We start from the raw sequence: 26835 nt of genomic DNA, 5'->3' as shown, positions 1-26835 counted from the left end.
CACAGCACAACAGTAATCAAAAGTATTTAAAAAACCTGAAGCACAGGAATTATTCGTTAAACAGTTACAAGATTTAGAATCTTAGCTAAAACATTTAGTTTCCGATACGCAAATGTAACAGAACTGAACTTAAATCATTCACTCCATGTCCCTTTCTCTGTTCCAGCCATTTAAGATCATAGACCGCTTGCTATTGATATTTCTGTTCTTTCTGTCCAAAATCCCATCTTCCTTTTAAATGGCCTTTTGAGATAAGTTAGTTGCATAATCTTAAAAGAAAAAAAAAGTGTGCTCTTAGGTATTATATCAATGAATAACTAATTTAAGTAAGACTCAATTCTTGGTTTCTCTTTACCAAAACTAATTGTGTTACTTTATCTAGTTTACTCTTGGCATCAGAGGTTCAAAAGTATTTCTTTTCATTTAAATCCTATTTGAAATAATTTCCTGTTAAAACAGCAGTAAAAAGAAAAATCTAATCAGGTGCATATTCAAACTTCCCAGGAGAGGAACAAGGCCATTAGTCCTGTTCAGGAGATTCCCTCTTCGGTCAGGAGGCCCAGTGTACCACCATCTCCCCTTCCCTCTGCTATGTTTAAATCCGAGATTCATTCTAAACAGTGACTTTCACTTTCCCTGTTTAGTGCCAGTACAGACTGTGGTCTAGTGCGTTTCCCCTTCAAACACTATTAAATGTTTAAAGTTCACTGAAAGGGCAACACCCCCTCTGTTCCTCTTTATGTCACTGGTTGAACTACAGCTATCATGGCGAAATTCCAGATTTTTTCCAAATATTTGTTGTTTGTATATTCCCTAACCAGTCAACAGGCAAACCTTGAAATTTTATTTTACTACATAACAGCTACATAACCTCTTATTTTCTACTCCCCTCCCCTTTCTTTTCTTTCACTAGGATCTGAAACCCTACAGAGCAGCCTAAATATGGTCAAAATTTATGTCATTTCAAATCAGAAATAAGATCCCCATTTCTTTTGAATGTTTCCTGATTTATCACCTAGACAATAAACAAAGGTTTACTATTTACCAGTTAAGAAATTACATAGTTTTGAGAAGTAAAAGTACATACTATTGAAACAGAAAAAAAAAAAAAAAAAAACACAAGATATGTCCTGGTACAAGCTATGTCTTGTCTTTTTTGTTTAATAAGTGAGGACTTACATAGAAATCATTAGGCAAAGTAATCCGCTCACTAAATGTCAGCCACTGTCATTACTAAAACATTCAAGTGAGCCCTGGCTAGTCTGGCTCAGTGGTTAGAGTGTTGGCCCTTGGACTGAAGGGTCCTGGGTTCGATTCTGCCCAAGGGCACCTACCTCAGTTGTAGGCTCGGCCCCAGTCAGGGCATGTGCGGAGGCAACGAATTGATGTGTCTCTCTCACATCAATGTTTCTCTCTCTCTTTCTCCCTCCCTCTCTACTCTCTCTGAAAAGCAATGGAAAAAATATCCTCGGGTAAGAATTTAAAAAAATAATAATTACAAAATGCATTAAACTGTATTAAAATGTGTAGGTCTTTATAAAGCACTTTTTTTTTTTTTTTAAATAAAGTACCTTTGAATTTTACAATTTCAGAACCACACACACAAAAAAAGTGTTTTGTTCTTTTGGAACATTGGTCTCTTTCATAGCTGCCCCCTTCAGCCAAAACTTTTCCATTACGTTCCAGTTTCACCCCAGCAGAAGCACCCTGTGGAGCTGCTGCTTACAGCTAATGAAAACATTCACTTATAAGTGTCTTTTTGAAGGAAGGGCATTTGACCACATTGAATTGATAAGGTCAAAAATGTGAATCTCACAAAAAATAAAGTGTAAATCAGTCTTGTCAATGACAGAAACATCAAGCGGCTTGTTCCCTAGTATTGGGGCGCACGGCTCATCCATTCACACAAAAGCGCAGACAGAACAGCGCGCGGCCTGGCCCCTGCTCCACAGGCCCAGCAAGTCACCTTTGTCCCTGCGGGCATGATGCCTTTCCTTCCTGCAGTTCTTTCTTTGCCCCTTTCTTACTCCATCTAGCATCTTATCGTGCCAATAGCTAAGTTTCTTGGACAAAGAGGCCAGCCGATTCTTAATCAACTCTACTAACTAGAACTAGTTCTGATTCAGATTAACTCCGTATCTTGTAAAGTCTATAATATATACGCTTCTAATTGAATTTACTTCTTAAATCCGATTATCTTCCAAATGATGTTCTTTATTTCTTGAGCATATTTCCAGAATGTGACTTTCATATAGAAAGACATTTTAATGATAAAGAAAAGTGTTTTAAAAATTTAATTATGAAGGAAGTAGCTAAAATCTGACCAAAGCTGTGTGTCCACTGAATAGAATGGAGGGGGCAGCTGGCAAGTAAGTTATTGTATATGTATTTATGTATCTGCTTCTCCCCACCCCTACCCTGCCCTTTTCTCTTTTACCACACATGGAAAGAATATTAGGAAATTGACATTAAATATGAAAAAGCGAAATACGATTTGCAGGAAGCCTGCCTCCCACCAAGCCTTGGTCATCCCCGACCTCCCGGCACTCAGCTCCGGACCAGCCTCCCATCTGCTCTCGGGCCGGAGCCAGCGGAGCCGCCGCAGGAACGCCCTCAGTTAGGAGGGCACCGCCCAGTCCTAATCCGGCGCCCTCCCGGCATATAGGCCCTGGCTAGGTCTCTCAGTCCAGAGGCCCTATGTTCCTCATTTGTAAAGAGAACGGCTTGGATGAAGTGACACTATTGCCACTGTGTTCTTGGGACTCTAACGGGCCCTCGCAGGACAAAGGAGGGACAAAGACGGTTGCTGTGTGGTTGGTCAGTGCTCTTCAGCCGGGACAGAGAACAGCTCCTCTTTGCTGTGTTGGACTTCTCTATACAGAATTTTACTCACACTCACACACGCACACACACACTATAATAAAGCTGCTTGCATTTCTAAGGACCCTTAGTTTCCGTTACAGATTGGACTAGTTCCCCTGGTTTTCAGAAGAGGCTCTAAAGTGCTCATCAAATAAGAAATGCACTTGCGGGGTCTGAAGGGCTTATTAAACTCTACCTCAAACTTGTCATCTTTTAAATAAATAAATCAAACTTTAAAATTTATTCCTAGGCTTAATTGGTCAAATTAGTCAATTATTCAAAATATGCTAATCATTCTCAAACCTCTTCCTGGATCTTTATTCAAATCAAATCCCCTGAATTTTAGTAGAAAACCTAAATATGAGAAATGTACTTACACAAAGGCTTTTCACATTCTGAGAAGGAAAATTACACAATAGCACACACACACACACACACACACACACACACGCACAGGAATGATAAGTAGTATGGCCCTACTTTGAGCCTTTGAGCCCTCACATAGTCGTGTTTAAGCTGCTTCCTCGGATATACTATTTGTTTCAATCACTTTACCATGAGCAAATTTTTGTACCATATCTTTATAAGTTACAACAGAGGTTTGCAGGGTGTGGCTCATGGAAAAATGGTGAACTTGGGTCCTAAAAGTCAAAATTTTATTAATAATAATACTATAATTTTTAATGATACTACCCTTTTACAGTGGGTTAAAATTTTCACTCAGTACAAGCCAATGGTGGATGAAACTGCAGGCACCTTATAGTCAACATCTGGGCAGGAAATTATACTCTGTTATTCTCTCTTTCACTGCCATATGTGCTCAATTAAAAAGAAATACCATGCAACAAAACAGTACATATGGGATGCAGTGAAAGCATTACTCAACCGATATTTACAGCTTTAAACATCTCCATTAAAAAAGAAAGAGGTTTTCAAATCAATAACCTAACCTTACAGGTAAAAAAAAAAGTTAAAAATAAGAAGAGCAAACTAGCTGAAAATTAGCAGAAGAAAATAATAAAGATTAATGATAATGAAATAGAGAAGAAAAACAATCTATCAACATGATAGAAAAACGAGAATCGACATGATAAAAAGTTGGTTCTTTGAAAAGATCAACAAAATTGACAAACTTGTTGCTAAGATGAAGATGAAAGAAGATGCAAATATTCAGCCAGATATAAAAGGAGGAGAATTACTGAAATATCTTACAGAAATAAAATGGATTTTGAGAGAATCCTATGAACAATAGTATGTCAACAAATTAGATAACCTAAATAAAATGGGCACATTTCTAGAAACACAAACTACCAAACTAACTCGTGAATAAATAGAATATCAGAACAGACTTATAACAAGTAAAGAAACTGAATCATTAATTTTAAAAAATCCTTCAAAAACAACAAAAATTCAAGAGCAGATGGTTTCACTTGTGAATTCTACCAAATATTTAAAGAAGAATAAATACTAATCCTTCTTAAGTTCTTCCAAAAACCAAGAAGAGGGATAGTTACTAACTCGTTCTAGAAGGTTAGAATTATCCTGATCCAAATTTAGACAAAGATAACACAAGAAAAATTACATTAATTTTCCTTAGTCAAAAATCCTCAATGAGCTATTAGTAGAGAATCTCAGAATAGTTTGTTCTCACTTTTAAACGTGCACACCAAATTTGTCAGCATATTGCAAGGATTATCTATCATTAATAACGGCCCTTTTCCCCAGGAATGCAAGGGTAACTCACCAATAACGACAGGAATCAACCAAATGTACCACGACATTAAGAGAAAAAGGGGGAAAACACATGCTCATCTCAACAGATGACGAAATACATGTGAGAAAATCCACCACTCTTTTTTTATAAAAACATTAAAAATAGGTTTAAAAGGAAACTTTCTCAATTTGATTTAAATCATTTATAAAAAAAAAAACAAAACAAAACACAGTTCAGATGACAGTCAATTATGAACGACTAAAAGCTTTCCTCCCTCCTCCAATGATAGTGAACAAGATGATGAGGCCTACTTTTACCATTTCTATTCAACATTTTATTGGAAATGCTAACCAAATTAATTAGGCAAGGAAAATAAATAAAAGGTAGCCAATTGAAAATGAAGATGTAAAACTCTCTCTATTCAGATACGGCACTAGCCTTTCTATATAGAAAAGCCTGAAGAATCTACAATAACCTACTACATCTAATAAGTGAATTTAGCACAGTTAAGGGTAAGCACTCAAAGCTCAAAAATATGTTGTATTTTTATATAACAGTAATAAGCAATTAAAAATATATTAAGTAATCAATTCTGTTTACAGTAGCATTCGAAATGATAAAATACTTAGGAATAATTTAGCCAATGAGGTAAAGACTTTTATACTTAAATCTGCAAAAATTACCGTAATGTGGCAGTGTGGAGGAACCTCTAAAATATTATGTTAAGTGAAAGAAGTCAAACCCAAATGTTGCATATTACTTAAACTGATCCATATGAAATATTCAGAGTAGGAAAATCTATAGAGACAGAGAGGTGACTGTCGGGAGCTGGAGGAGGGGGAAAATTGGGAGTAATTGATTCATGGACTTCCTTTGGGAGTGATGAAATGGCTTTGGCATGGATGGAGGTGGTGAATGCACACAGAGGAAATGTACTAAAAACCATTGAATTGTTCACTTTAAAATGGATAACTTTATGATATGTGAATTTCATTTTAATATAATCGTTATCAGCACCAAGCTTTGAGTCAGAGAAGAAAGATAATGAATGTGACGGGAGAAGTAAGGTAATTTGAGTAACTAGATCTTCTGAACGCCGAATTATAATCCAAAAAAAGTAAATTCCTTGGCCTTGTTCCCCTAATATTATATAACTATAGATGCCCCAGAAAAAGTAAGGAAAGTTGTGAGCTTAGGATCAGAGATATTCGACAACCCAAGCAAAAGCTAAATTGTGCTGCACAGGTTTAAGGCACAGTCTTCCACCTAAGTAGGATGTTCCCAAGTCTACTTTCACTGATTCCAGGTTTTCCAGAGTTGACTCAGTTGAACTTTATGCTCACTTGAATAATCTTAGACCAAGAAAAGTACTGTGGAAGAAGAAACCAAAATACTGAATTTTTTTTCAGCAATTTTTTAATTTTCCATAACAAAGGCAGAAAGTGATATATTATTTAGTTTAAACTAAAGTGTTGTTTAACTAAGGGTAATTTGTTTGTTTGTTTTACAGACAGTGTCTCTTCTTATACCTTATAAACAAACTCTGGAATGGGGTGACTTAAGTTACAGTTCAGAGCCAAAGAATTGGATGTTAAAATCTCTGGCAAATAATTATATATTAAAAAATCCCCTCGCACAAACACAAGGGCAAATGCATGTTTAAAAACAGTATTTTTCCCCCAGGAAGATCTAACTTCTCCTTTTAAGAAAACTTTGCTTCTCAAGGATCCAGCTGCCTTGCTCTCTCATTATTAGAGGTCAGCCTATCATATTTATAAAGTATTTATATTAGTGAGAGGAAATAAAAAGTATGACAAAATAATTAAAGTTGCACAGTGACATAAGTAATTTTTATACAATGTGGTATAGAGTAAAAAATGTGTACTTGTATTTTATCAAGGGGATTTGTTGTCCCTGAAAAAATTAGGAGAGTTGGAATAAAAACCTACATAGAAATTGCAGGCATAGTTTCCAGGTGCCCACTCCTCTCCTTTCCTCCCTATCAATCTCTTGTCTACCCAGCCTAATTTCTTCTCTGCTGTGCATTCCCTTTAAGAAATATACAGAATCAATGCACTCATTTTAAAAAATCAAGAGGCAGAATAAAGCAGGGCTCTTTTTTTTTCCTGATATGTTTCTTGCCCATACTTTGCTTGGGTGCAATCATGTATCTTAACATATATTTCAAAAATTAAGACATGTAGTAAAGCCAAAAGGCCTGGGATAGTGACCCCGCTCCTCCATATTCCAGCTGCCTGACAGGCAATTTACTACAACTGTAAGATTCAACTGAATAAGGTAGATTATGAACAAATCAATAACTGCTATTTTATTTCATGCCCATGGTGAGAGAATAAAGAAAATAGTATGTGGAAAGCACTCGGGACAGTATCTGGCATGCTCAAAGTAGTTAATAAATAAATGTTACTCATTAAAGCAGATCCTCTTCCAACACTTATAAAACTAAACACTTTATAATGTAAGCTAAGTCCATTATTTATCTGATTAGAGAATACCAAAAGGTGACAATAATGGAATCAAATCTGAGTAATTATTGAAATGTAACTGTAAAGCAAAGATTAAAAAAAACAAAAACAAGAAACAAGAACTACTCTTACTTTACTAATGCCAGAGAAAATTATTTGTCATTCAACATCAGAGAGAAATTTATTAGAAAAGTAACAACAGTTCATGTTATCCAGGAGAAACTGCTAGAATCTGTCATTGATTCTCTTTGGCAGCCTGATGTCCGGGTAATACTATATTCAAATTTGTTCATCTGTGCTGCTCTTGGAAAAACAAGCAGACTATTTAGTATATCCCTATCAATACAATAGGCCTCCTTTTTTAACTCAACAAAATAAAATAAACAATTTGCATCTTGGTTGATGTCGATGTTTACAAGTGAGTAATGCCAATCTCGCAATCTGTAAAACATTATTTCCCCTTCATAAAAAGATAGTGGGATAGTTCAATTGTTGCTTTGACATTTTAAAACACAGGTCAGATGTTTAAATGACACCTTTTAAATCACAGCTGTCAAGAGATTGCTTGTAACAGAATATAATATCATGACATTTCAACTAACCATAACCAGGAGCAGTTATTTTGGTAGAACGTAATAGTAACCAGAATAAATTCATTTTGAGTTTTTGCATAACCATAACAAATCAGCTGTCACCTGTCAAATACAGTATACTTAATTTTACCAAATGCTTTCTGGAAAATGATTTCTTTTTATAAATGGGGACAGATTAAACTTTTTAAGCCTTGTGTAGAAATCTGGTGTCTAAGACAATGGGAAGAGACAGTTCTTTACTATACAGTCACATTTGCAGGCACATGCTGAAGAGAGAGCACGAACTCCAGTCAGTCTGAAGTCAAGGTCAACTGAATCACATCATCTGCCATGCTTTCTCCAAAAACCAGGCACCTAAGTCATTCAAATTCTCCAGGCCTTAACCCAATTATTTAGAAAACTACCATTTTTTAGGTAGGTATGTTATGAGGAGTAGGTGAGATAATTCTGCACTCTGTGGAAAATACAGATGAGTTGGTAATTCTTCAAAAAAAGCCATGCGTCCTTCGGTTAACGTCCAGCCCTGGTCGGTGTGGCTCAGTGGTTAGAGCACTGGCCCGCACACCAAAGAGCCACAGGCTGGATTCCCAGGGAAGGCCACCTACCCGGGCCCCAGGTTTGATCCCCTGTCCCCCTCAGGGCATGGGCAAGAGGCAACCAGTCACTGTGTCTCTCTCACATGGATGTCTCTCTTCCCCCATCCCTTCCTTCCACTCTCTAAAAATCAATGGAAAAAATATCTTTGGGTGAAGATTGTCAAAAATAAAACAATGCAAACCTCTAGCTTTTGGTTTGTTTGCTTGCTTGTTCCGGATAGGGCTGCATACATTTCTCTAGTTCCCGCCACTTCCTCCATGCTGAATCTTGGTTCAAATGGACTGTTTGAGCCTAACTTCATGGCTCATATAATGTGTCTGACACAAAGATCTACTTAAGCAGCATCACAGGGGCGAGCTCACCTGTGTAAGTTCTTCCCCCAATGGCATCTGACCCTAGTGTAAAATTATCACTAGTAGAGATACTTCTAAGAGTGGAAATAAAGGCATTTATGTAAAGGAACTGAACAATCCTTATTAAATTCTTGTTTAATGAGGTCAAGCAGAGTTCTGATGGCTTATACACTAAAGCTCGGCTTATTTTATACTCTGACAGACAGGCAAAGACCAGCCCAGGATGCTCACCGCGACAGGAGAGTAAAATAAGGAGAAATTGTCCAAAGAAGCAAGAGCTGGAGCTAATCGTGAAGACACAATTTCACCGCTTTACATTCTCTTTCGTCAGTCATAATAGGAAATTAACCCGATGACCCTGTTTTGACACTGACCGATTATACACATCAATCAAAGGGCAACGGGTCACCGTTGCTGAAGGACTGGGGTAATGCACACAGTCCCCCGGCAGCTATTGCAAGGGACCGAAGGGCTGGGTCAATATCCTCCAGCAAAAGCTGTGTAATTCATGAAAGAGGCGTCTCTCTCCTCGGACAGGTCCGAACAGGTAACTGTACTGGGCATGAACTGTTTCCTGACCAGGATTACTCTCACTCTCATGTTAAATATAATCATGAGGGACTGCAGAGTGAATGCCTAGCTACATAAGACCGATTTCTACAACTTTAGGCATGAACAGACACTCGTGTATTTGTAGAGTATAATTATTGATCTCCTAGGTATATATTATGAAAATAAATGCAGGTATTCTTTTTTCTTTAAACAAATTCAGCACAACCCAAAAAATGTGGATTTGATCAATGCATCTAAAAAAGTCTGGTTTTTAATCAGAAAGAAATGGAGTGAATAATTTGTTCATTTCAGAAATAGTCCCTTATTAAGGAAATACATGAGTAGTGAACCAACTCTCAAAAATAATTAGGCCTTCTCTTCGAAAGGCAGGGAAGTTGCTGACAATTCGGAAAATAAGACACCTGTGTCAAATTACTTCTGTAATAAAACTTGCCATCAAACCAAAATTACAATGAACATGTGTTTCTCTGGCTATAGGCTTGAATTCCTTAGCACTTAACCTGCAAAATGTGATGCTATTTTGAGCAAAACAGTTTTTAAATCATGTCTTAGACTAGATAACTTCTTGTATGCATCCCTCAAGCCCCCTCCCCAAAAAGCACACTAAATATATCTTCAAGGTAGCAGAGGCTTAGTGAAAGAGCTCACCAGACTTAATCGGTTGCTATATCTGCTATCAAACAAGCTACTATTATTGCTGTTTTTGTTGTTGTCATTATTATTATACTAGGTCATTAATAATAAACTTTAAGAGATTACTTCCCATTGTGGGAAACCAAAACACCCTTTTCTTCAACAAAAAATTTGAAGTCAAAGGAGGTAAATGATTTGCCCAAGGTCGATACATATGAATTTCTGACCTCCACCCTAATTGGAAGGATTGTTCAAGAGTCGGCCCTTTGTCCTAAGGCTTAGTTATCTTTTTACCTTGCTGAATAATTTCAGAATCAGAAGTTTCCTCTCCTGATGTGAATTCCCCTTCCTCGTTGAAAGTTTCTACCTGCCTGAGTGGTTTTACCTAGAAAGCTGGGCCCTGGGAACATGCTGGTAGACAAAGGGTGGATGAGAAAGGGGAGGGGAGGTGTTGCACCTTAACTTCCAGCTGGAGGTTTTCCCTTGAGCATCTATTCTAGCCCAGCTGAGGGCAAGAAGAGGAAGGCTTGGTGCAATTAGAGCACGGCGATCTCAGCACAGACAAGCACAGGAACATGTGCTAAATCAAAAGTGTACGGTAATGGTCTCTATGCACATTCTAGTCCTCAGAACTAGAGCTTAAACAAAGTCAGATTTTTTTCCTAATTTGATAACTTCTAAGAGTGTTTCCAGGCTTATGACCCAAGTCTTGGGCCACATGTTATTAGGTTTCTGGTTTTATATTTCACTGATATGTTTGGTCTGATCCCTTCATGAAGGCCATGTAGCTGGGCTAATAGATGCTTGTTCATAACTCAAGCACATTCCTAACACTTCCAGGCCTGGTGGCATGGAGTTTACAGAGAGTATAGAACACAAGTTGTCTGCTTCCTATAGCAATACCTTCCCACTCCAGCATGCCAACCTCTATTTTTCATTTCATAATATCCCTTGCCTGGCCAGGCATGGCTCAGTGGTTGAGTGTTGACCTGTGATCCAGACGATCAGGGTTCGATTCCGGGTCAGGGCGCATGCCCGGGTTGTGGGCTCGATTCCCAGTTGGAGGCGTGCAGGAGGCAGCCGACCAATGACTCTCTCATCATTGATGTTTCTCTCTCTCTCCCTCTCCCTTCCTCTCTCTGAAATCAAGAAAGATATATTTAAAAATAATAATAATAATAATAATATCCCTGCCAAAATTAATAGTGAATCCTAAAGACATTTAGAGGTGTGGCATGTGAAATGCACTTAGTAAACTGTAAGTCTAAATAAGAATTGCCACTTCCACTTATATGATTAATCTCATATGAAATGAAGTCCTTAGGTTGGGGAATGTGTGTGTTGATGTGTGTTTGTGTAGTTGTGAAAGAAGAGGGTTAGAGGTGGTTCATATAATGCAAGGGGACATCAGCTAACTACCAGAGCACCTAGAATGTAGTAAGAACTCCATACTTATCTTCAGGAATAAATAAATGAATGAACAAAAAGATCACTGGAGACTGACTCCAGATTTCTACCTGTCATAATCTAACATGAAAACCACAGAAGATCTATATCCCTGAGAGATCTTATACTTTCGTTTGGAGCTCTCTCTCATGTAGCACAGTGCTTGTGGTCAGTAAGTACTGAACAGACACAGTCATAAGAGAAATAGCAGCAGCAGTGTTAGACACAACACTGAACACCTGAAGTATATTATCATATTTATTCCTCATAATAACACTGTAAAGTTGGCATTATATGTTATGCCCATAATACAGATGAGTGAAGTAAGAGACAAGGCCAAATAACTGGTCGAGTTCCCTAAACAAGTAAATCATTGAGCGTGAACTCAAACCAAGTTGTGCATCTTGCCCAAAGCCCTTGCTTTAATAAACAAATAAGTGTATGACAAAATGAGTGCAACTATACTGTTCTTTTATGTTAGGACAGTATGAAAATGGTTGAATAGAGGAAGTTTAATTTAATGAATGGCCAATTCTATAAGGTTTTTGTTATACCAACATTCAAGGAACCCTAAGTATCACTATGGCCTCGTAGAGTAAAAAGAAAATCAGAGAAAGAGAATCACCAGGAAAAGAAACTAGAATCAGGATGGAAGGAAGCTAAGGAGGAACACACAGGCATCGTGGCACCAATTTCCTCCATCTGGTTAACAGTCACCAATAGAAGGCAATGAAAATGACTCATTCATTTTTTTAATAATTGTGCTAAAATTCTTATGTTTAAGTGAAACATTTTTCTGAACATAAGCTCATCTTCCATTAACAAAAATTCTTGGCATTCTGAAGCAACTCGGAGCCATCACATTGCTCAATTACACTGTACTGCAGATGTACAAATGAGGCAATTAAGACAGTTCCTAAAGAGACTGCTGGATAAGCCAGCTCTTACCAAGAAATGCTTCCTTTCTCTTTTAAAATTATTTTTCTTCCCTTTCCTCCCCCCTGACTCTCTTAATTTCCAATTTTTTCATATGTTAAATAAGAACTATGAACTATATTTTTGAGGAGTTATGCATTTCAAGTTTATATTTTTATAAAGATGGTATATTTTACAAAGTTTCACACAGAAACAATTGATATTGCCATCTGTATAATTAGTCATCATAATTAGTTAACTAAATGACTCTGAAAAAGGCCTATTGTTAATTGTATTTTGTACATAAGTCAACACATTTAATGAATTCTCAAATAAAGCTGGGGCAGGAACTACATAATACAAACAGAACAGAAGAGCAAACAGCATTCAACAACAGGCTACAACTTCATAATACCAGTTGACTTTTGAACTAGCTCAATCCTACCCTAGAAATGACTATGTTTTATAATTCTGAGTTGTATACGGTGTCCAGTCTTTGAGGAAGCCACTAGGTGGGTTGGAGCAGCATGCCAAATGTATTTGTTCCTTGAAGACAGTTTGGGGAGTTTTAAAAAGGAAGCAGCTTTCTCTGCCTTCCATATCAGCGCCTACTCAAGAGTAGGAAAACTCCCAAGGACTGACATAATCCCCAAAGAAGAATTAAGCCTGTTGAAAATGTACATATGTATGTTAAACATTGCAAGCTAAAGGGCATGGTCCAAAGATCATTGCAAGGGCAATCTGGAGTGGTTCTTCACACAGAGAGACACTTAGAATGTGAAAAGTACAGAGTAAGAAGGGAAAGGAGAAAAAAGCATTTAGAAACTTAGCTCATTCTCTTTGGATCTAATCCCCTTTGTTCCTCAAAGCCCCCCTTGTCACTGTCACTACAGTTGGGGTATCAAGTACATATGGGGACTTCTGACTCTACTTTTTCATCTTCAACCCACAATAAAAGTCCAGTGTCCCCTGAATTTATTAAACAAGCAAACATAAGTCCCTAAGTAGCAATGGAGACCAAAGATCTCCTTGGCATTCTCAATGTATGTATTTTACATTTCAGCTTCCCCAAAATATCTTGCATGATATTTAAACAAAATTACTATGTCACTTTGCAAAATGTCTGGTTATACATTTTTTTAATTCCAACCAACAGTAATGTACCCTAAGATACCACATGGCATTTGAATGTGAAAATATCACCCACAATACCATCGTAAGAGAGGAATAAAGACAGATTACCTGGGGTTAAGAGGATGACTGACATAGTGATGAGTGAGCATACAACTAAAATCACCAGCAGGGCAATAGCAATTCCCTTCCAGTTTCTCTGTGGAGGGCTGTTACTTCCCAGTTCCTACCGAGATAGAAAGAAAAGTTTCATAATTATACATGCTCCAAGAGAAATGTGTTCATAAAGAAATGATTCAGTGCAGGGCACAGTCACAGTGTGAATGCTGATTAGAACCCTTTTCCTCTCCGGTAGCTCATTTATTTATTCAAAGGTGCATTTATTATAAATGGTTATCTTTGGAGGGGGGCAATCTTATTTCTCTAAGAGATACACCAAAAGAGCTTTATGCCTATTGTCCAAAATGTAGATTATTTTAAATGCACTAACTATAAACACTAGGATGGCAGCCAAAATACTCCGCAAAACAATTATGAAAATAAAGTGTGCCCATTTACACTTCCTTCTTGCAACAATGGAACTTACAATAAAGATTTAAATACAAGCAATCCGAAAGCACTGTAGACTACGATTCTAACTGGATAAGGGGAACAAGATGAGCGGTGGGGAAATCATTGAACACGCTGCCCACTGCAGAGCAGTGCACAGTTGTCAACACAACAGGTCCTTTTTAAACAGTTCCCCCACCACTCATAAAATCAACAGGGTGTAGTAACTAAATTAAATGAGGGCCTCTGTATCAATGGTTAACAGCATCTTCTCCCTGGGAGCAGGCATGATATTGTCAGGGAGGTGAGACTGATGGGTAAAGATAAACTTGAGCATCTCTCACACGCACAGAGTAAAGCTCTTCATTCTCAGATGATCTGTGTTCTGCTCTTGACTAGAAATGTGCGAGCATCATTCACCAAAGCACAGCATAAACCACACTGGTTTGAAATGAGTGCCAGATTTTCTTTGCAATAAAGTTTATAAAATACTGAGCCTCCTGTTTCTTCCTAACCCACCCCCAACCTCTTTCTCTCCTTCTCCAAAGAACTTTCTTTATTCAGAAACATTTAAGCAATTTGGGGACAAATAAACAAAATCTAAAGTTCACTATGCATTCATAAATCACCCAAGAAGCCACAGAGCAGCACTGATTTAAATAAAGATAAATGGCATAGAAAACATTTAATAAACTATAAATGGGTTCCTGTGACTCACATATTAAAAAGCACTGAAGGCAATTTTCATATAGTGAAGTTGGCATGCAATTCTGCCATAAATGCTTTGGACTTGAACTAGGCTCTAAATAAGTTCAAGCCCTGGCTTGTGTTGCTCAGAATTGTCCTGTGCACCAAAGTTGGAGAATCGTCCTGTGCACCAAAGGATTTCAGGTTTGATCTATATGGTCAGGGCACAGAGCTAAGTTGCAAGTTTGATTCCCGGTCAAGGCATATAACCAGGTTGCAGGTTCAGTGCCCAGTTGGGGTGCATATTGGAGGCAACCGATATGTTTCTATCACATCAGTGTTTCTTTCTCTGTTTCTCTCTCTCTCTCTGTCCCTCTCCCTTTTTCTCTAAATCAATAAAAATAAATAAAAAATAAATAAATAAATTCAAGAAGGAACTTTGCATATGAGGTATTTTGTTCTTGTTTGTGTCACACCAACCATCTGAGATCAACCACTTTAAGTTTGTCGGACAGGCCATGAACAAATCCAGAAGGCAATCCCACTTTTTTAAATGATTGGACCCAAACCTCTTTTTCATGCTTATAAATGCTTCTTATTCAACACCTATATTCTTCTTACATTCTGGTTATAATTTCCATTCATAGTTTCCCCATAAATCAAGATAGTAGTTCCTCAAATCATCAGTGTTAGAGTAACAACACTGAGACAAGCAATAGTTGTAGTAAGGCCATCGAGCATTTTCTGGATGCAGTGTTACTGCAGGTTTCCAGGTGAGTTTTTTCAGTCAGAATCTGCATGGTGATATGATCAATTTTTCTTTATATAAAGGCGCTACTTCGAGAACACTCAGAAGTCAGAGTGACAGACTAGAGAGATCACTGCTGCAAATCAAAGCCTGGGATGGTCAGAAAGTCCCAAACCTCTCATCTCAAGAACTGGGAGAGAATGAAAGAAGGGCAGCAAATGATGGGAAGGGGGTGTCTGGCCACAAAGAATAAACACTCTTGTATTTATTGACTCAAAGGGAGGTGAGCCAAGTCCTACAGCTTCATCGTGTAAGGAAAACAAAAAGAGAATAGTAAGATGAAGACGGTGGAACTGACTTCTCAGTCCAGTAAACGAATCAAGAGTAAATATAAATTTAAAAAAACTAATGCTGACCTTGATTCACTCTTGCTTGAATTTAAGGCAAATTATTAGAGAAATGACTTCAGATTATAATGTAATCATCCTGTGCTGACTACCAGATATTAAGACAATAATTATAGCTTAGAAATCTTACTATGGGTTTGGTATTATACTGAGTACTTTTTCATAATCTCACATAATCCTCATAAAGACAGTGTGAAATTACTATTATTTTCACAGATTTACAGATGAGAAAATGGGATTTAGAGAGATATTTATTTAAAAATAAATCCACTTAGTGTTAATAAGTAGGAGATCTCAAGGCTCAGTCCATGGAGTCTGACTTCAGGGGACATATTCTTAACCACTACAGTATGTTGATCTAAAAGGAAATATTTCTGGGATAAATACATGAATCAATCAATAAATCAATGAATCAAGGAATGATTTGTGCCCCAATGTAATAACAGTTGCACTTTAATACTCTTTCTTTAAGAAAATGCAGTTATATAAAAGCTTTCCTGAACTCTGTAATGCTCTCAAATTAATTCGTTTCCCAAGTTGCACCAAATTGAGAAATTATATCATTTTTGAAATGATAAAACATGTTTGAATGATAATCTTTTTCTTCTTAAAAGATACACATAAGAATACTTGGCTCCTCTGAAATGACCCATCAATGCCAGAGGCTTGTACCATGCAAGTCCCTGGTCAGGAGCTGGGGCGGACTTAATGAACCCTGACTGCAATTCTCCCCTTTCCATCCACCATATGTCCTATTACCTAATTCTCCCCCATCCAATGCCTTTCACGTGCACCCAGTTACAGACACTCAACCATTCCACATCCTGCTCCACTCTTCTTTTGGGAGCTCCTCCTAATTTTAAAAGCCAGATATAATTTTCCTTCCTCTGGAAAAAAATCTCTAAAATAGATTATATCCATACGTTGTATCTGCTACTTAATAGCGATGAGATTGCAAACATGCTTATTAATTTTTCCAGCCTCAGATTTTTTTAAAAACTGTGAACTGTAATAATAATGATGGTGATTTTAAAATCTTGCAAGAATTAAAACAAATTACGTAAATAAAACTCTTACTTCAATGTGCGATAAAGAAGTTCACCCTAAGTGAACTGCTTGGGACGCTTTCCCTCCACCTCCCTCCTCGCACTCACACAGGCCACACTCATTCAGGCCCCACCTCAAATGCTCCTTCCTCGAAGCCCTGCCCGACCAGCTTCTCTAAAATCACATCCCATCTTCCCTTCTATTCCCCTCGCTCAGCTTAAATTTTCTTCATAAAGCTATCGCTTTGGGACATATCCTATGTCATGTTATATTTAATCATATATACACATATGATTAACATACATATGATTATATATAACTATATATATAAATACATATGTAACAATGCGTATTATGCTGTTTGAATGTTCATTTCATCTGCCTCAGCTCTCTGCTATATCCTTTGCACTTCGAAGTGTTTGGCACCTGCTGAGAACACAGTAAACAATACAAAATGAATGAGCGAGTGAGCGAGTGAATGGTAGCTTACTTAGCATGCTTATCAATCTCTGGTTCTCTAATAGGTACTTAGAAAATGATCGCCCAGTTAACTGGCACAAAGAGAGTCCTGAAAGGGTAAAGTGATAAACCACCACTAGCTAAGAGGACATCAATAGTAAAGTTTTAAATGTAGCCGCTTGCTAAAGATGAATTTGACCACAAATGTTTTATGCTGGCTCATCTGATGCTTGGATTCCAAAACACAGTCCTGACTGGCTTTGCTTTTCAAGGGCTTCCTACCAGCCAGCACCTGAGAGCAACCAGCCGCACATGCCAGGGCCAGGGAGCGGGGGAGGCCCTGTGCCGGGGCCTGGGATGGACACGGGAGGCGCCTGCAACATGCCATCTGGGTGCTTGAGAGGCAGGACAGAGCCGACGCTGGGATACTGTGTCCCCAAGAGAGGTTTGGAGCTAAAGGACAAATATTTCATACTCCTGTACAGGTGCTGTTGAAAGCCAGTCCTCCAGAGGGTGGATGCCTCTGTTGAAACACTTGCTGCAATTGTCAAGGGACACGTTGGTGCTACAGGCCAAACTAAACGCCACCAGTAACCTAGTTGGTTGTGATGTAGTCACTGCAGATCAAAAACCTCATCACCCTTCAGAGGACAGTTTAGTTCATAAGACATAAAGTCCATGACACACATAGTTTACCTAAACCCAAGTGAATTTTTAACTTGTTCACATGCAAAGGACAAACTGGAGCATCATAAGCAGAAAACTGACACATTTTATATACAATTTCATTTGTCAAAATAAGGAAAAAAGCCTAGCCACCAGATTCAATCTTCTTAAAAAGAAGCTTATCAAATTTTTGTAGTATTTCATTTGCACTTCCCTTAGAAAACTCCATGTTCACCTGCCATATGCATCATGAGAAGAAATATGAACCCTCCATATTAAAATAGTCTCAAAAGGATAACATTTAGAGGAAGATACAAGAGACAAAAACATTGTTATGCTAAAATTATGTCTGTAGATTAGATGTGAATACAGTGTGTTTTATTAAAAATAGGTTTTCTTCAACCACATGTTTACTTTCTAAGAACCACAGGGAAGGTTCTTTAAAATATCTTTATTGCTACTTGAAAAGGTAAACTTAGATTTTCAGGTTAAAGTAGTAAGTAACATTTAACAGATTTTTTCGGTTGGTTCTCAACACAGTCACATCCATCATTCAAAAACTCATCTCTTCACTTTTCTTACACCCCCTACTTATTTTTATCTATTGCTTCAAAACCCTTCTGTTGTGCTGGAGTCTTCACAAAAACAGACTGTTAATGTTTTCTGAAATAAATTTAATTAGCTCCTCAAACTTAAAAAAGGGGACAACACATTCCAGAGTTCATTTTCTGTTAAACAGCTCAAAAGCTTGAATTTCTTTTCATTTAAATGATTTTATTTTACTCATGGTGTTCACATTGACAACACTGGGTAGTTTCAACTGTGAATAGGTCAGAAATAAACCAAAGACATTTATACTGCAAAATTGGAAAACATCTTAAAGGAATTTAAAACACTTTTATATGGTCTATATTGTTTCATATTAAAAGAATAAAAATTAAGGCTTTTAATGGCACTTGGCAAAAATTCCAAATTGATGAAAATTGTTTTTACATCATTCCTAAGAAATGTTTAGCCAGTTCTGGCTTGAAAAACCTGGAGGTATGGGGATTCAACAGTTGCCTAATTTTCTTTAGATAAACCTACTTAACAACCTGTTAACTATTAATAATTACCAACATAATAAAAAATTAAAGAAGGAAAGGTAAAATAGGGAATCACAAAAATTTTATATGGAAATGAGAGAGAAAATTATTAATTTCCTTGTATTGATACAAAAATTACTTGGACCATAAAATCATCATCTTCTAAAAATATGAGGTGTTGCATCTGGTGGGATTATATAACTATGCAAAATCTGGAATAAAAAAGGAATAAAAAAATTTTTTTTTAAATAAGTGGAGAGTATGTATAAAAATACTAAGGTATTTGGGAAGTTCAACAAAGTGCATGTTTCTTCTTTCCAGCGACAATAATAATTGACAAAATTTACAATCTGAAACAGGCCAATATACATAAAAGTAACTGAGATCATTTTAAGGAGCTCTGCAAAAGTACAAAACCACAAATTTTGCCTCCAAAATACAAATAATTCCTTTACCATTTAAAACATTTTAGAGTATATTGAAGGCAAAAACAAATATTCTATTTTATTAAGTTCACATTGTCTTGACAGTGTATCTGAAAAAGACAGCACATTAAAAATATAAACTTTGCTGAAATAAGTAAAAATACACTAAATAAAATTTAAGTGAACTAAATGCAAGAACTCTATATAAATAAATATTATGAAATTATATCCACCATTAAGAGACACAATCATAGTTCCCTCCACATATCAATTAAAAATATCAGTAAAAAAATACAACCATAAAGACTGTTTCTTATATTTAATTTGTAGCTTAATATTTATAACACCTACTGCTTCTTAATATTGTTGCTCATTCTACTCATGGATGTTTACGGTTTCCTCATTTGAGCATGCTCCCCTACTTTTAAGACTATGCTAAGCAAAACACATATTTGTGGAAAATAATTTGCAAGCCAGACATTTTTCAGGATTACATCTGTTATAGTCTTGTGCTGTAAATGTGCCTGAGGAGGTGCTGAAACGGTGCTATACGTGTATGAGTCACAGACAGCAACATCTCCTGGAAGTCTGTTTAAAACAAAATGCAAAGCAGGAGTCTTTTATTGCTATTTTCATTATTTTTAATCCCTATTTGGTTTTATTTGTTCACCATCAATGTGTTTATAAAATAACATTTATCTCAACTGTAATTTGACATTTATCAAATTATATGTTGATTGCTTGGGACACACTCTAGATGGATTACCATTACATTAGAAATAAAACAATGATAACAGCTATCATCCATATACTATGCAGTAATAGTTTTACATTTCTAGTATCATGATTTGGAGATCTAGCTAAACATCTGTGACTCTGAATCCATTTAGGGTTCAAAACCACGACTAAAACTACAAAAAAGCAATTAAAAAACAAACAGATCTGATATCAGCAAGGTGGCAAACTAGGAAGTTGTAGGCCCTCATTTCCCCCATAGAAACATCAAGTAAATAACGATAGACTGATTAAAATAGCTTTATGGGAGATTTTCAAACCATTGAAGGACCTGCAGCAACCAAGCCAATGTCCCGTCAAGAGAAAGCCACACGCACAAAGGTGGCATTTGATAGAATTTCTCGGTGCCCCGCCCTGTCCCTGGCACTGTGCGGCAGGATCAGGAGAAGGTGGCCCCAGCCCCAGTTCATTCTCTCAGATGAAAGAATGTGAGTGGGATTCCCTTGCGTGTTCTGCCAACCTGTGGGCTGCCTGGGGTTTCTGTTGCCTGACTTGGAGATCAGGCAGAAATGGCAGAATACTTCATGTCTAAGGTTGGAAGCCATGGAAGGCGGCATCAGTTTGCAAGATGTATGAAAACTGCAGGGGAACTGTAGACACGCAGAATCTGAGGACAAAAGATTATAGGCAGAGGGACAGGGCAGAACACCTAAGGCCTCAAGAAAAAGCAGGGGGAAATTTTTAGGAAATTAAGATATTTACAAACAGCCTTGTATACATGGGAACTGGGGCAGAGGGGGAGTGCAGACACAGGCCCAGGGAAGACAAATGCTGCAAAAAGACCTGATCCCCATGGTAACCACAAAATCCTCTATAAAACACATACAAAAGGAAATGAGAAGGGAAGCAAAGCATGCCACACACACAGTCAACTGAACACCTAGGAAGGTAGTAAGAGAGGAAATGAGGAATCAGAAAGCTATACGACATACAGAAAACACACAAAATGTCAGTAAGCAGTCCTTTCCTATGACTAATTATTTTTAAAGTTAATGGAATAAACTCTCCAATCAAAAAACATAGATTGGCAAAATGTATTAAAGAAACAACAGAGGCCCTGGCAGCTTTGGCTCAGGGGCTGGAACGCTGGCCTGCGGCCTGAAGGGTCCAGGGCTGGATGCTGGCCAAGGGCACGTACCTAGGTTGGGGGCTTGGCCCTGGTTGGGGCGCGTGCGGGAGGCAACCAACCAGTGTGCCTCTCTCCCATCCATGTTTCTCTCTCTCAACCTTTCACTCTCTCTGAAAAACAATGGAAAAAATATCCTCAAGTGAGGATTAAAAAAAAAGAAAGAAACAACAGAACTGAACTACCTGCTTTCCACAAAAGACTCACTTTAGATCTAAGGGCACACATTCATTAAAAGTGAAAGGGTGGAAAAAATATCACATGCAAATAGTAACCAAAATATAGCAGGGGGCTATGAAACTATGGGACAATTTAAGTCTGAGTCAAAAACTGTCGCAAGAAACAAAGAAGGATATTATATAATAAAATCGTAACAGGTAAAATAGTTTCCCCCTAAAGATATACATGTGGCCCATAAGCACATGAAAAGATGCTCAACATAACTAATCCCTGGGGAAATGAAAGTCAAAATCATAAGATAGCACCTCATGCACAGGAGGACCACTATTACCAGGAAACCGGGCATAACGAGTGTGGACCAGGGTACGGGACATTGGAAACCTACGCACTGCTGGTGGGAATGCAAATGGTGCAGCTGCTGTGGAAAAACAGTAGGGCAGTTTCTCAACATTTAAAAGTAGAATTGCAGCAGGATTCAGCGTTTCTAGCTCTGGGCGTATTGCCCGACGGAAGCATGGAGTTGAACAGAGAGTTGTACACCCCTGTTCTTAGCAGCACTGCTCCCAACAGCTAAAAGACAAAGCAGCCCGGTGGCCTATGGGTGGAAGAATGGAAAATCAAAAAGTGCCTACAATGGGAGAGTATTCATAATTGAAGAGCAAGAAAATTCTATGGATCCTGAAGACATTACTAACTGAAATAAGCCCGTCACAAAATGCCAGGTATCGTATGATTCCACTTATACAAGTTACATTGATGGGTCAAACTCAGAAAGGTAGAAAGTCTCTCTCTATGGTTGCCAGGGACAGGGATAGGAGGAAACGGGGGGCTCCTGTTTAACGGGTACGGAGTTTCAGTTTGAGATGAAAATGTTCTGGAGATGGGGGGGGTGATGGTTGCACAGTAATGTGAATGTGCTTAACGCCAATGAACTGTACACTTAAAAATTGCTAAAATATGTTATGCCTATTTTGCCACAGTTTAAAAAATGTATAAGCAGCAACATTCACAGTAGTACCAGATATATTAAATAACTTTAGAAAGTTTTAGTGCTCAAAGAAAGAAAACCACTCAACTTTCCATAGGAAATCACTGAATTTCTGTCAAGCAAGCTTCAATATCGTAAAAATGCCCATTTTCCAAGATTAACTTAAAAATGTAAAGTAATTCCAAAGAAAATCCTAACAGAGCCCCGTTTTGAACTGATAAAATAACCTTGACATTCATCTTTTAAAATAATTTTATGAAAATAGAATCATTTTGAAAATAAAACTAATGATGGATGTCAGATATTGAAATGTAATATAAACTGTGCTAATAAAAAAGTATGGTATCAGTAAGAAAAACATTAAAAACCCAACTATATTTCAAAGAGAAAAGTTCCATGCACACAAACACATACAGACGCATTGTTTATACTTCGCTCTCCACTATGTCACTGTCGTTCTTCCGGTAAGGAAGGGCCATTGGGTTTCACACACCTCCAACTAGACATCTTATGATCTCGTGGTGCCACTAATTTCCCACTACGTACATGACTCCTTAGCAGCATTTTAAACCACTGACCATTCAGTCCTCCGAGAAAAGTATTTCCTTGGCTTCTGCAGCACCACCACCCCTGATCTTACCCTGTAGTGCTAGCCACATTCCGTTTCCTTTACCAGTTTCTTCTTAGGGTTACCTCTGAGCTGTGGAGTTCCGCCAGCCCTTGCCCCTGGCCCACCTTTTTCGTCTACATGAACACTATTTCTAGTGATATCATCCAATGCCACTTCTTTATAATTCACATTTTTAATCAATTTTATATATTAACACTAAAAGAATGCATGCACAAGCTATTTTTAAAAGAAAAATAAGTGACCTCTAAGGAGACAGCTAAAAGTATCACCACATCCTTCAAGCAGCCTGTTTTTTCCCTCTATATGTATATCTTCCCTACATATCATCATCAGCAGATACAGTACCCACTGCTTCTTAAAACTGACAATTAGATTCAAGCTATTCACGATTTCCCACTTTTTTTTTTTCCTTCTGTCATGGGAAAATTCCATACTGAGTACATATTTAGATCCAATATTTTACATTTTTTTAAAACTGGGTTTCTGATTAGGTCGTTTCTATTGACCTATTTACACAGTTCCTTAGCTCAGTGTAGTCCATACCTGCAGAGTCTAAAACTGGCCTTTCCATGCTAATCAGCATCATCATCTTAAAGCCTCTATAAAATAAAAATTATTCAGCTCCATCCCAGACCTTCTGAATCTCCATGGCCAGGATAGGCCCAGGAGCATCTTTTAACAAGCTCTCCAGGTGACTCGGCTGTGTGCTAAAGTCTGACGGACGTTCCCCCGAATCAGTGATACCCAAAGGATGGAAATGTCACCTCTGAGATCAGATGAATGCACATTAACCCCCCCACAGAAGTACTGAGTTTCTGGGGAAAGGCTGAGCAATCTTTGTTTTAACAGGCTTCCAGGCGATTCCTGTGCACACTAAAGTTTGAGAACCTCAACCACAGAGATCAAGTCCTAGAGAGACACAGTTCTGGAGCTGCTAAAATGACCTGCCCTGGCCTCCAGGAACTTGGTAGACATATGGCTTTGAGGCCTTGGAGTCAGTATATCTGGATTTTCATTTCTAATTACCTACTTAATAGCTCCATTACATATAAAATTGGCCTAATGTTTTATAATTATAAGCCCAACTACTAAAGTCTGAGACATAATGGTCACTTTGATGTTCTTCCTCTGCGTTTGTCATGTACCAAATCGAGTTTAGCCCCAATGGCGTTCCACCTGGTCAGGCTATTTCACACTCATCTCTGTGTCCCCAACACCTAGTAAAACACATAGTCAGTGCTCACAAAATATGTGGGACCAAAGCTCTACGCTCAGCCCTAGGCTTTACAAGGTAAGAACAGGGTCTTTCAACTTGACAGATGCGTTTCAGCCAAGTGAGAACCTGGAGATGAACTAGCTCCCGGCCTCTGAAATCTAAAGAGAAAAGACACCCAGGAGTGTCGCTCTCAGTTCACTTCAGGGGCTGTATGCCTGTTGTTTAAAGTGAAACAGGACAGATGGAAAAGGGCAAGAACCATATGATTTTACTCACATGGGATATAAAGCAAGCAACAGATGAACAAATGCAGCAAACACACACAAACACAAACAGTACGGTGGCCACCGGCGGGAAACAGAGAGGGTAAAGCAGGTCGAACACACGGTGACTGCAGACTAGGCTGTGGGTGGTGAGCACACACAGCCATGTGCAGAGGATGTATCACAGAACGGACGCCTGAAATTATACAACGTTATTAACCAAAGCACCGCAATAAATTTAATTTCTTTTAAAAAGTAGCTCAGTGGATGTAAACTGGATCGATAGCCCTAAATTCCCTGGGGGTTGATTTGCCAACATGAGTTCCTAACAAGCGAAACAATCATCTTCGAGCACGATTTCAGGAGATGAGAGAACAGCAAACACAATCTGCTAAGTCTTCCCCAAGTTCTAATATGGTGCTGAGCAAACTCACCTCTTGCCTCTGAGGAGGGCAAGGAAGCTAGTCTTTCTCACTGTATCTGCAGGGCCCAGCACACGGGTTGGTACACAAGGCAGCCACCTATATTTATTAAATATTTAAATGTAACAACCTAAGAAACTCTTATTTTGGCTTTTTATAATACTTAATCTTTATCTTTACCTTGTAGGCACTCAGAATTTCAGTTCTTTATTTTCGGTACTCTTGTATCCATAGACATAAAGCTAACTTTGTATCAAGGTGTGATATAAAACTAACTTCAAAACAGATTATCCACGTTCAATGTGGAATATTCATTGTAGAGAGACAGAAAATAGTAAACCTCACAGCCTGCTCTGCCCACATTAATAATTACTTGTGTGATTTAAGGAAAGACTTTCACTCAGGCATCAAACAGAAAGAACAGTGTCAGCACAAATAAGGCCAATAGCTAGGCACTGCCTGGTGCAGCAATAACATCGCAGACCCATCCCCACTGTTCTACCTGCTAGATAAACCCAGCCCCGCCCATTCACCTGCAAAACAGAGGTGACAGCACCCAGTTGCATATGATACTTGTGAGTCTTATAAAAAATTGCAGGTGAAAACTGTCACAAAATGTTTACTCTGCGTAAATTTACGTTCTGCGGCCATGCATCTCAAATTTGAAGGATAACAATACTAAGCAGTTGCTCATGAGTACTGTCACTGAGGCGGGAAAAGTAGCTCCTTCAAAACAGACGGTTTTATAAAACTTCAGTAAACTTACATTCTTGAAGCCTAAATATGACCTCAGCCGGTTGTTAAGATAGACAAACGTCAATTTACAGGTTGAGACAAAAGTAGGTTTACATTTGTGAGGACAGAAACAGGGTTTATCCTTGCATTAGTATTTATTATTCATTGTATTATTTTCCATATGAACAAGTGTAGACCTAGGTTTGCCCCATCCTGTATATTGAATAATTAGGGCGGGAGGGAGGGAGGGAGGGAAGGATTGGGAAGGAATTCAGATGGGTTTCCTTCCCTCACAGGAATGACAATCTAGTTGAGCAGGTCAAGAATTCATTTAAGAAAAAAATAGTAATAATTCAAAATTGTAGTGTCAGGTGCTAAACGTAACAAGAGTCCAAAATAGAGAAAAACATCTTGATGGTGTTAAATGTTCCAGATGCTAAAGACTGTATCTTTTTTGACTCTTTCCTTGGTTTATATACATTTCAATCAGGAAGGGCTTGAATAGAAAGGCAGAAGGTCACACCCCAGGCTGAGGGAAACCCATTCCTTGTTGCCTCTTCCAGGTAAACAATGTGCGTTTAATTAGCTTTCTTTTCTAGTGGTTAAAGGTTGCAAGTGCCCAAGAGTCAAGTAAGAGTCCCAACAAAGGTTAAGGAAATAGTAAAGCCATTGGCAAAGGAGGGCTGCTTGAAAAGATCAAGTGGTGCGATCGCTTCCAGCCAAGCGCAAAGCCAGCTTTAGTAATTGGCTCTTCAGAACACTGCTGACCTTTAGATGCTGCTGGGGGCGGGGGGGGGCAATTCATCGGATCTTATTTTAACTAACCGCGTGTCTACACCACCACCCCCAAATCCCAAGCCAAAAACCTTCCCCTACGTGAGCATTGGGTCGGATCTGGAAATCCCTTTTCTCCTCCCAAGCAAGTGCCACTTCTCAGGGGGGCTCCCACAGGAAAACATCCGTGGCTGGGAGAAGCCACCTCCTAAGACAAAGACCTTTGGGTTTCTCAGGACTACAAACCAATATCAAAATAGAAACAGACACATGTGATGTAGCTCAGAACAATATTTTCACATATTTATATACTGAACTTATTAACTCTA

At 38.2% G+C, this 26835-nt stretch overlaps 1 protein-coding gene across 1 annotated transcript in view; it reads right to left on the bottom strand.

The window, feature by feature from the left end:
• DPP10 (dipeptidyl peptidase like 10) overlaps positions 1 to 26835 on the bottom strand; it is a 542160-nt gene that overhangs the window by 400011 nt on the left and 115314 nt on the right. Inside the window, exon 2 of the mRNA XM_087819898.1 lies at positions 13415 to 13529. Coding sequence (XP_087676024.1) covers positions 13415 to 13529 — 115 coding nt within the window. The remainder of the gene's footprint in view (positions 1 to 13414; positions 13530 to 26835) is intronic.

Source organism: Miniopterus natalensis, chromosome 8 (assembly GCF_054644295.1).
Source record: "Miniopterus natalensis isolate mMinNat1 chromosome 8, mMinNat1.hap1, whole genome shotgun sequence".
NCBI classification, from domain to species: Eukaryota; Metazoa; Chordata; class Mammalia; order Chiroptera; family Miniopteridae; genus Miniopterus; species Miniopterus natalensis.
Note: the sequence above shows the minus strand (reverse complement) of the source record. Positions and strands in the feature narration are given on the sequence as shown.